General features: G+C 36.7%; 1 protein-coding gene across 1 annotated transcript in view; it reads left to right on the top strand.

Annotated features, from left to right (window-relative positions):
* LOC107680131 (kazrin-A-like) overlaps window positions 1–11,787 on the top strand; it is a 46,447-nt gene extending 34,660 nt beyond the window's left edge. Inside the window, exons 5-16 of the mRNA XM_016475906.1 lie at window positions 62–198; window positions 322–365; window positions 1,372–1,670; window positions 1,791–1,975; window positions 2,919–3,042; window positions 5,029–5,234; window positions 5,406–5,524; window positions 6,405–6,636; window positions 8,264–8,365; window positions 8,442–8,608; window positions 8,815–8,935; window positions 10,046–11,787. Of these exons, the coding sequence (XP_016331392.1) occupies window positions 62–198; window positions 322–365; window positions 1,372–1,670; window positions 1,791–1,975; window positions 2,919–3,042; window positions 5,029–5,234; window positions 5,406–5,524; window positions 6,405–6,636; window positions 8,264–8,365; window positions 8,442–8,608; window positions 8,815–8,935; window positions 10,046–10,204 (1,895 nt within the window). The 3' untranslated portion in view covers window positions 10,205–11,787. The remainder of the gene's footprint in view (window positions 1–61; window positions 199–321; window positions 366–1,371; window positions 1,671–1,790; window positions 1,976–2,918; window positions 3,043–5,028; window positions 5,235–5,405; window positions 5,525–6,404; window positions 6,637–8,263; window positions 8,366–8,441; window positions 8,609–8,814; window positions 8,936–10,045) is intronic.
* The last annotated feature ends 72 nt before the right edge of the window (window positions 11,788–11,859 follow it).

Raw genomic sequence — 11,859 nt, 5'->3', positions numbered from 1 at the left:
ATTTTTACAGTCATTTTTTATCTACAGTATATCTGATTCTTTTGTATTTCTTTTTCCCTAGCAATGAAGGCAGACAGGAAGCGTTTGAGGTTGGAAAGAACTGATCTGGTGAATCAGATGCAGCAGCTCTACACAACACTGGAGAGCCGTGAGGAGCAGCTACGAGACTTCATACGCAACTATGAGCAACACCGAAAAGTATTTTACTCGCATACATGCATATCTCATGCATTCATACTAGCATAAAACTTTAAACATGCATAAATTCCCACTTACACACATGCTTCAGTATTACACACACTTCTTATTTATGTGTTGCAGGAGAGCGAGGATGCAGTGAGAGTTCTGGCAAGGGAAAAAGATTTGTTTTAAAGTATTTAAAACAGGTAAGTTCATATATTTGGAGTAAATTTAAATTAAACAGATACATCAGTCATACAGCACTCCGGACCGCATGCTCCATGGTGAGCCCGGCGCGCTGCCTCAGAAACAAGAATGAGATCGTCAATATCTCTGACTATCATCGATGAGAACAGGATCAAGGAGCTGGAGGCTGAACTGACTATGGTGAGATACACAGAGTTTAGAAAAGCAGGGTATCCTACTTTTTGTCTTCTAAGTGGATGAGTGAGTCTAGAGATATTTGACGTGTTCATCTTGTTTAGAATGTCTTCATGTGTCTTCAAACAATCTGTCAACTGAGTAGCTCAAAAATGTCAGTGTTGAGTTGTGTGTGAGTGTCCGTGTGCGCTTTTGTTGTGTGTGTTTCTTTAACAGATGAGTAACTTTATGGCTCAGAAACTTGAGAGTCGCGTGTTTGTTCGATCTCCAGAAAGACCAGCCTCACCTAAAACAGTGTCGGTAAGATCAGCCAGGCCTGTCACTCAACCCCAAGTCCCTCTTTGATTGGTCTGCAGTTTTGACTCCTCATCCAATATGGTCAACTTGATTGGTTGCACGTGTATTTTGTTTTGAGAACAAACTCATTGTGTATATCGAATGGAAATAGCATGAGTGGTTCTGTTCCATCACTGTGAGCGTGAATGTTCTTCTTTGCATGCTAGTTTAGTAGAATGTTTAGGAGCTTGGGAATCATTCTAAACCACTGAAGATGTGGTGGTGGTGGTGGTGGTGGTGGTGTTCTTTTTGGCTTGTTTTCTGGCATGATTGTGGTTTAAAATGATTTTAAACTAGGCCCAACATAGAATCTGCCCAGTTTTTCAGACATACACATACAAATGAAAAATGTGGAGAAACAGACAAAAAATAAAAAAAAAATAAAAAATATATATATATATTTCTATAAAATGCACACACACAATATAAATTATATATATATGACTTTAGCTCCAGACTGGCACTACTGTGAAGCGTTTGGAGCAGTTATTCTGGGCAGTACTACACATTCATTTTCACACATTTTACATTTGTTTACAACACTCTCTTTAGACAAGGAAGTGGACCGTATTTAATTAAATCTGTTTGTGTGTTCCAGGCAAAACAGTCTTTGGCTACTCTCACTAAGGATGTTCCTAAGCGACACTCACTGGCCATGCCCACAGAGACTGTCGTCAACGGCAACCAAGAGTGGGCGATGCATGCAGAGCTTCCTCTGACTGCGGCGATACGACAGAGTCAACAAAACCTTTACCACTCAATGGACAGACAGGGTAAACATACATACAGCAAAGACCTGTCTGTTTAAAAATCTGAACCACAAAGCTGAGAATTACTGATGGAAACTGAGTTAAAATCAGCCTCCTAATTCTCCTAATGTTTGTGTCTGTTAGTACTAAAAGCATCACCATGCGTGTGCGATGCTGACAGCATCAGCATGATGTCATCAGCCGCAGCCAGGATCAGTCCATGTCACTCTAAACAACCGTCAGTCATCTCAGACGCCTCTTTGATGGAGGGAGAGAGATCCTCAACACCTTCAGATTCACCACGACACAGAACACACTCCCTCTGCAATGTAAGACAGACACAGCATTCCACTCACTGTGACACTCTTTGCATTGCAAAACACATGCACAAATGGACAAATGTAATACATGTGGCATGGTACTGTTTACATGACATCTAAACCACAATACATTTACATGCACATTTACATATACTCATTTAGCAGACTCTTTATCCAAAGAGACTTACAAACATATCTAACAATTTGTCACAGTGTCAATTGTGTTACCATAACTATTTTTAATATTCTTTACTTGGTTAAAATTTAAGTCAAAATTTGTCTGCAATAACAAAATTTAAAAAAAAATAAAGGACTATATTATTATTATTATTATTAAAATTCAATTAATTATTCATGTAATAATTCTAATAATTAAATACTACAATTAATTGTAATCTAAAATTATAATAATATCATTATTGTTACTGTTATTAAAAATGCATTGTGTTACATACATGGTTTCCAATATTATTTCCTTGATAAAATGTAAGTAAAAATTGTCTGCAATGACAAAATAACAAAAACAATATAGGGATTATTATTATTATTATTCAAATTGTAATAATTTTTAAAATAATTAAATATTGTCATTAATCTGAATCTAAAGTTATAGCAATATTATTATTGTTACAATTATTACAAATGTATTGCATTACATAAAGTAAAGTTTTGTCTGCAATAACAAAATTACAAAAAAAGGACTTGTAGTAATAATAATAATAATAATAATAAAATCTATTTAAACTGTAAATATTTCAAACCACAGTAGAACTCTCATTTCACATCTTGAGTGGTATTCTGATTCTTTAGCTGTTATTGTTCTGTGAGATTAAGATATTGTGACAACCTTCATGTGTATTGTGCCATGATGCAGAATAGTTTCTCTGCTCATTTTTGATGAATCACCTTTGCTTCTATTGCTTATTATTTATTTCTTTATCTCTGTTTCCAGTCTCTAGAGGATCTAGAGGAGCAGAGACGCAGAAAGAAGAAAGAGAGGATGGGTCTGGGCTCTCTGTCGAGGGTGTTTGGTCGAGGAAAGCAAAGAAAGTCTCTGGACCCCACTCTGTTTGATGGTACTAACACACCTGACTACTACATAGAGGAGGATGCTGACTGGTGACGCTGCTGAGAGCCCCCCCCCACTCGTTTCTCTGTGTGTGTGTCCCTCTCTATCGCTGCCATCTTTATGAGCACAAGCTTGACCGTACAATGATTCCAAACTGTGCCACAGTAGACCCAAACCTGCCCAGAGTTTGTGTGTGTGCGTGCGTGCGTGTGTGTGTGTGTGTGTGTGTGTGTCTGTTAATTTTATACCCACTTTAGCATCTCACTGGAAACTTGAAAGACTGCTGAATGTGTAAATAATTGTCATTGTGCACTCAGTGCTTGTAAGTGTTTCCAGATGCCTTTTATATCATTTAACGCTCATTGTCTCAGCTGTTTTTAAACCCGTGTGTTAAACATATTGATGGAGCTCTCCTGTCGGAAGTCAGCGGGACCCTCGATATTATTATGAAAACCCAAAAAAGACATTTGCTATTTCACACTGTGATCCAAAAGATATCTATTCATCTAACTGCAGCATATTCTGACATTTGGACATTTGATGTAGTGTGTGACTTTTAGTGAGCAGTGGCTCGTCCTGCCTTTCCCACAGGAGAGTTTATAATCACCATTACACACACTAACTCTGACAACTGCCTTCACAACAACATTAACCAGGAGGCAAAAACTGATCTGAGAACTGTGTGGAAATACAAAACCCAGATCACTGGTTATAATAAAAACTCAGTTAGTTAATAGTTGTCATGGAAATGATTACTATACCTTTAATAAAGCAGGGTATGACATAGAGCTCCACAGTAGTTTCCCATGTTGCTTTACAACTGGGAACTAGATTACCTTTACTCTACAGGGCGTTTCACCATTAAACTTTGTATTTATAGTCTATTATTTTTATTTTTCTGAAATCAATGCTAGCTATCAATCAGTGGCAAATTCTTACCATTGTGTACATTTCAATATTGCACTGACATGAAATGAAGAAATAAATGAGTTTTCAGAGCATGTAGTGAGTTCTTCATCAGCTGGAGATGGAGAGACGGCTCTCGTTTCCCTGCTGCGTTTGGCTCAGGCTGGTGCTGAATAGCATGGAACTCTAAATGGCATGGAAATGAAAATGGTTATAAGTTATATAACTACAGACTATTTTGAAATAAAATCAAAAATACTGAACAGTGTGTGGCTGAGTTCTTCGCTCTTTGTAATTGTGTTTTGGCACTTGAGCTTGTCTTTGGCTCAGGTAGTAGAGAGCGTGTGACCATAATCAACTAAATAATTACTAAATATCCTTAACCACATGGGGCATTTATCTGTATGTATGTGTGGTTGTTTAACCCATTCGTCCTTTTTATCTCACTTTGAAGTCTTTATGGGGCTCTCAGTCATTTTGGCACAGGATGAATTCTGTAAACATTGTTTTTCTCTGCAGTGGCTCATTAGCTCCTGGTGATGTGCAAACCCCACAGTCCTGATAATGACACTATTAGAGAAGGAGGAAAAAAAGGTTTCACATATTAATATCTTATGAATATCTGGCAAAACCAGACCAGACTGTTTGTCTTTTCCATCAACATTTACTCTTTACAAGCACTTAGCAGTAGCTATCTGTTTTGTCAGTCATTAATTTACAACCTCTGGACCCATACACTTAAGATTGATTCTAAGTAAGCATTGCTTTGCTTTTCGAAACAACACTTGATCGCAGTTTTTGAATGCGGTTTAGTGCTGCCGTCTACTGGTGAATTTATTGGTTCGCACACAAGGCGCTTTAACAGTCGCTTTAGAGGTTGGTTCTCAAAAAAAACTATGATGTAAATGGAAAAAAATGTGTTCCAAAACATTTATCTACCTTCTTATCTCTGAATTAATATATTTTGTGTTTATGGTACCGTATACATATTTATCTTCACCTGAGAAAACACGGTGATTATGCTCATAAATTATAGAAAACAAACTCGCATTAAGTTCCGCCCCTCTCCCGTCATCCACTAATCTAGACTCCGACAGTTTATCAAGCCCCGCCCGCCTCAGTGTGAGCCTATCAGAATGCGAGGAGCATCTGGATCGGCTTCAGCAGGTGGAGCTCGCGCGGACTGCCCCCATGTCCAGTTGGCGTGCAGGAACCGTGCAGGCGTGGCTGGAGGTGATCATGGCCATGCCGATGTACATACGGGCCTGTGCAGACAACGTTAAAAGTGGGAAGGTAGACGTGACCTTGTTTTTATGATACATGAACACTTGTCTACACCTGTCTATAAAATTATACCCCAAAATACAAAGCTGATCCTATCAGCTCTGAATGCTTTGGGCTATTTAAACAAGCAGTGTTTGTGAATGTTAGAATTACACATTAATCTGTGTGTGTTTTTTTTAGGTCTTGTTAGTTCTTAGGGATGAGGACCTGGAGTTTGTTTTAGGTATCAGTAATTCAATGCACCGCAGGAAACTCCGTCTGGCCATTGAAGACTACAGGGATGCAGAATCAGGACATGGGTGAGACACACATAAATAATAATAATGATAATAACAAGATTACATCATACAGAGAACCCCTGCAGATTCTCATTACTGTGTGTCAAGGTAAATAGGTCTCTTAAAAATATCAGACAATTCTTTTTGATGGCAAATCAAGTTTAAGATTGTAAAATGTGAAGGGGATAGTTCATAAAAAATTTCTGTTATCATTTACTCAACCTCATGTCATTCCAAACCCATATGACTGGTTAACATTCAAAACACAAATTATTTTTAAGACATTTTTTAAGAACACAAGATATTTTTTTAACAAAACCTAAGAGGTTTCATTCCCTCCGCTGAAAGTCCAGGTAACCAAAACTTAGAAGACCCCGCCCCCCCAAAAGTAATAAAGGCATTGTAAAATTAATTAATATGAATTAAAGTCTTCTGAATAGATATGATTGGTTTATAATGAACAAATCTGAGGGTGAGTAAATTACTCACTATCCCTTTAAGGTCAAGTGGTGTGACTCCCCAAAAACTTAATGCTGCTGTATTATGTTATTAATAGCATCACTGTGTTATGTCATTATTAATAATTCATGATATTTGTGGAAGTTATTTTTATCATTTTTAAATATTAAAACAATTATTAAATGAATAATCCGGGTTTAGTACAAGTTAAGTTCAGTCTGTAACATTTGTGTCATAATGTTGATTACGAAACAAAGACAATGTCTTGTCACTTGTTTTCTTTTTAGAGTTTTTGGAATTGTAATTTTGAATTGTAACCTTTCTTGAAAATGGTATCAAAACCATATGAAACCAGCATGAACACAAAGAGTGCATTTCTAAGAATTTATTTCTAGATTTATAAAATATTTTTAATTTTCTTTATCGTGGCCATGTGTTTCAGCCTTTCTAAAGCAGCTGATCTGGATCACCACTGGGTGGCTCAGGCCTGGCTGACTGATGTGGGACTCCCTCAATATTCCCAGTTCTTCCACACTCACCTTGTCGATGGACGTCTTCTAAGTACACTCACACACACTGACCTTGAGAAGCATCTGCACGTGTCTAAAAAAGCCCACCAGAACAGCCTGCTGCTGGGAATACAGCTGCTACACACGCTCAACTTTGACAAAGAGGTAAACACACACACATAAACCAGAAGAACAGCATGATGGGAATTCATAACATGGCACTAAATAAACCTTACCAAAAGGCAACAACAACCATCACAAACACACACATCAGAACAGCCCAGCTTGGAAAAACATACTCTGATTTTATAAAGGTCTCTATAGTAAGTTAATGAAGCTAAACCACAAATAACCAAAAAACGGTTTTGCTGCAGATTTTGCAGTCCAGGCGATCAGAGTGTGGGAATCAGAACACAGACCCAGTAGTGTGGACCTGTCATCGCATCATCAAATGGATCAAAGAGATTGAGGGTGAGACACACATAAATAATAATAATGATAATAACAAGATTACATCATACAGAGAACCCCTGCAGATTCTCATTACTGTGTGTCAAGGTAAATAGGTCTCTTAAAAATATCAGACAATTCTTTTTGATGGCAAATCAAGTTTAAGATTGTAAAATGTGAAGGGGATAGTTCATAAAAAATTTCTGTTATCATTTACTCAACCTCATGTCATTCCAAACCCATATGACTGGTTAACATTCAAAACACAAATTATTTTTAAGACATTTTTTAAGAACACAAGATATTTTTTTAACAAAACCTAAGAGGTTTCATTCCCTCCGCTGAAAGTCCAGGTAACCAAAACTTAGAAGACCCCGCCCCCCCAAAAGTAATAAAGGCATTGTAAAATTAATTAATATGAATTAAAGTCTTCTGAATAGATATGATTGGTTTATAATGAACAAATCTGAGGGTGAGTAAATTACTCACTATCCCTTTAAGGTCAAGTGGTGTGACTCCCCAAAAACTTAATGCTGCTGTATTATGTTATTAATAGCATCACTGTGTTATGTCATTATTAATAATTCATGATATTTGTGGAAGTTATTTTTATCATTTTTAAATATTAAAACAATTATTAAATGAATAATCCGGGTTTAGTACAAGTTAAGTTCAGTCTGTAACATTTGTGTCATAATGTTGATTACGAAACAAAGACAATGTCTTGTCACTTGTTTTCTTTTTAGAGTTTTTGGAATTGTAATTTTGAATTGTAACCTTTCTTGAAAATGGTATCAAAACCATATGAAACCAGCATGAACACAAAGAGTGCATTTCTAAGAATTTATTTCTAGATTTATAAAATATTTTTAATTTTCTTTATCGTGGCCATGTGTTTCAGCCTTTCTAAAGCAGCTGATCTGGATCACCACTGGGTGGCTCAGGCCTGGCTGACTGATGTGGGACTCCCTCAATATTCCCAGTTCTTCCACACTCACCTTGTCGATGGACGTCTTCTAAGTACACTCACACACACTGACCTTGAGAAGCATCTGCACGTGTCTAAAAAAGCCCACCAGAACAGCCTGCTGCTGGGAATACAGCTGCTACACACGCTCAACTTTGACAAAGAGGTAAACACACACACATAAACCAGAAGAACAGCATGATGGGAATTCATAACATGGCACTAAATAAACCTTACCAAAAGGCAACAACAACCATCACAAACACACACATCAGAACAGCCCAGCTTGGAAAAACATACTCTGATTTTATAAAGGTCTCTATAGTAAGTTAATGAAGCTAAACCACAAATAACCAAAAAACGGTTTTGCTGCAGATTTTGCAGTCCAGGCGATCAGAGTGTGGGAATCAGAACACAGACCCAGTAGTGTGGACCTGTCATCGCATCATCAAATGGATCAAAGAGATTGATCTGAAGGTACCACTGAGAGAGAACAGCAGTGCTAACAGAGAAAGTGTAGGTGCATATAGAAAAACATATTTTTTTCATTTAGGAGTTTGCTGACAATCTTCAGAACAGTGGGGTTCATGGCGCCATCATGGTGTTGGATCCCTCCTTCAGCTCTGACACCATGGCGACAGCTTTATGTATTCCATGCAACAAGCACATGGTCCGTCATCACCTGAATGACGAGATGAAAGCACTTGTCAGTGCAGCCAGGTAAGAGAACGGGAGAGAGGCACTGTCTGTCTGTTAGTATTGTTGTAGAGTTAGGCACAGACACATACAGTACAATGATGCTGTACTGTATGTGTCTAACTCCACAAATGCGTGTCTCAATGAATAAATGTCTCTTTGAATACATTGTCATACAAGATCAAGAGATGGTCGAGTCATGCCGATTTCTCTGATGTCTGTGTCAGCAGGGCAGGGCTTGATCAGGAAGTCGAACCTTTGGGGACTCCGCCCACACTTCACCGGCAAAGTTCTCTAAGCAGCTCATCACCCAGTTGTCATGACGATCAGCAGTCTTTAAGGAGGGTGAAGGTAGAACACTAAAGATGAATCATACATTTTTAAAACTCATACAAATGCCACATTTAGGCATTTAAGCACTGAATACTTAAATACATAGACTTAATAGGCTATTTATTTTCAAACCTTTTTACATTTGAATCTAGACTACAACGTGCCCTAGATATTGTTTGATAATTGTTCGGTCACACAACTTCTGTAACAAATATTGCTCATTGTTAATGTTAATGCATTAACTAACATTAAATAATAATTCTTTCGCACTTTAATCTGTTTGAAACATTTGTTTACTTTATACATTTTTGTGTATTACTTTATTGTATTTAAATGGTCAGTTCTGTTTGTTCTAAGTAAAAAAGTTTTTAAACCTGTTATATTATTACAACACATTTTTGCAACTTATTTCAATACCGTGATAATACCGTGTATCGGCAATTATCACAACATGAAAATTTGATACCGTCACATACCTAGCCACATTTAAGGGTAAATCATTTGAAAGTCGTCAAGAACATGTACGGATGGGAACATTAAAAGAAAGAAATTAAAATGTATGTTCTGAAAAAGAAAATAAATCCGATTTTTATTGTTTTACAGTATATATATATGCAACAATATATAATTTTACTATTATTTAAATTAAAAAAAGGATTGCAGTATTTGTAGTCTATCATCATTTACTCACTCTTGTGTCGTTCCAAAACTGCAAACTTTCTAACATAAAGGAAGATATTTTGAAAGAATGTGTTTTTTGTTCATACAATGGAAGTCAATTTGCTCCAGTGTTGTTTGGTTCCCAGTGTTTTTCAGAATATCATCTTTTGTGTTCTGTGTGTTCCATAGTTTGGAATGACACAAGGTAAATGATGGCAGAATTTTTGGGCGAACAGTTCATTTAAATGTAGTTAGTTAACACTTTAACCTTTGCATAAATCTTTTTGCACAACCACTGTGTGCTCTCTTTTCAAGGCCTTTGCTCTTTAGTTCCTTCAAGTGTAGTTCTCAATAACAATGCATCCTCAGAGACTGATGATTTGTAGTATTGCTTGAATAATTCTTGAAAGTCAAATGCTTGTAGCACCAGTGAATCAGAAATCTGATAGATCAATTTACTTTCTACAGCAGCAGCTCGGTCTCAGCCCAAAGAATTTCACTGGACGGAAGATCAGTCACCAGAACAGATCCGGGTCATTTCCAAGGAATGGACTTCAGGAGGTCTCACTACAACGAGAGCGTTGCCCAGTTCGACATTTTTCTGCTGCTGAGCTCACCAATGTCTGAGTTATTCTCCTGACACTTTCTTAAAGCTCCCAAATGGGGGATTTTATTTCCTTTTTCAAGGTGAATGTCGATGAAATCTCAACGAAAGTTCACATTGTCAGTCTCTGGACTCTCAGTTTGCCAGTAGGGGTCTTGGCTTTGCTTTGTAGACCTTATGTTGTTGTGTATAACTGTGGACTCATTTGTCTCAAAGTGAGACAATCTTAAGAATGCATTTGAAAGGGCACGTACACTAAACATTTATTTATCTGTTTAGATGTTTGATGAAATTATTGTCACGTAAGGAATGTGTGAGGATTCAGGGTGAAGTATCCTGACAATTTTAACTAAGATTTGTGAGAACTCCACAATGAAAACTGTGGTAAAGTTGGACTTTTTCCCCTCAATAAAATGAATATTTTCACATTTAATGGGTGCAATTTAGAAAACCGACTCTGAAAACATTAGATTTAGTACTACAAAATACTGTACAAAATAATGTAAAATGTTGTGTTACACAGTACATCATTATTTAAAATAGATGATTATTTGAATTTCATGAATTTACCTTTCATGGTTTTATCTTTATATCCACTGGGTTTCACTTAGTCATGTGGTTCAAATCCACAGTAGGTAAATAGCAGGTCCATAACTACAGGTTAGTACACATGCTCGCCCAATCACAGTGCACAATTTTGTATAATATGACATTTCTCTGAGAACTCAATTTCAAATTTGCCTCTACTCCCACTTAACCAAATGGTTCAAACCTGCTGCTTTTGTGTCCCAACTGTAAAACACCATATCAAATCTCAATATCATGCAAACATAGCTAGTAAGCTACCAGCTCCAAGGTCATGCACATTGCTAAGCTGTAGCAGGGGTTAGGCTAATCATCATAGTAAATGTGAAACGATCAAAGATATGACTTGTTTATTTATGTTTATTAAGCGACTTTCTGAAGCAGCGTAAAGGGAGGGACATGTTTTTATAGTTTTATAGAAAGACAGGACAACATGTTCTCCATATAAAAATGGTCTTAAATTTTATTTAAATCTTATCTCTGGTACTTCTTCACTATTTTATCCCAGGACATTAAGACAATAAACATTTTTTATTTTTTTAAATGATCAGCTAATTTTTTCCCCCTTTTACATTGTTGTATTTTTGTTAAGTATTTGTTCCATATATTTCTAGTATCTGATGCACATCATACCTGTAATTCCCACAATTTCCCACACATGATTAATAATGTAGGCCTACTTCATTATCCTGAGAAAAATACGTAATACATGTCAGAGCACTCCTTGTTCCTTTTACTATAAAAGTTACATGACGTTCCTGAACTTACACAGACACAGCTATGAGGAAGCACCTCACCTATATGGTCAACCTTTGTCCAACATTAATAAGACTGCCAGAATCACAACTGCCCATAAAATAGTGAAATATTGTTGAGCATTTGTTCCGCTCTAGGAATTTATGGTGGACAAACCCTGTTTGACATTTATTTTTATGTGGGTGATGCTGGTGATTTGATGTGCATCACCTGACTGCTGACTGGTGTGATAAATAATGCTAGTATCTTGAAAAATGTATAAATAAACTTCATGTCATAAATAAAATAAGATCTACAGTCTTCCTAAAGGTTATCAGTAATTATTATACAGTTAATA

This window comes from Sinocyclocheilus anshuiensis, unplaced genomic scaffold, assembly GCF_001515605.1.
Source record: "Sinocyclocheilus anshuiensis isolate Anshui unplaced genomic scaffold, SAMN03320099.WGS_v1.1 scaffold13, whole genome shotgun sequence".
In the NCBI taxonomy this organism is placed as follows: domain Eukaryota; kingdom Metazoa; phylum Chordata; class Actinopteri; order Cypriniformes; family Cyprinidae; genus Sinocyclocheilus; species Sinocyclocheilus anshuiensis.
This window is presented reverse-complemented; position numbering and strand designations above follow the sequence as displayed.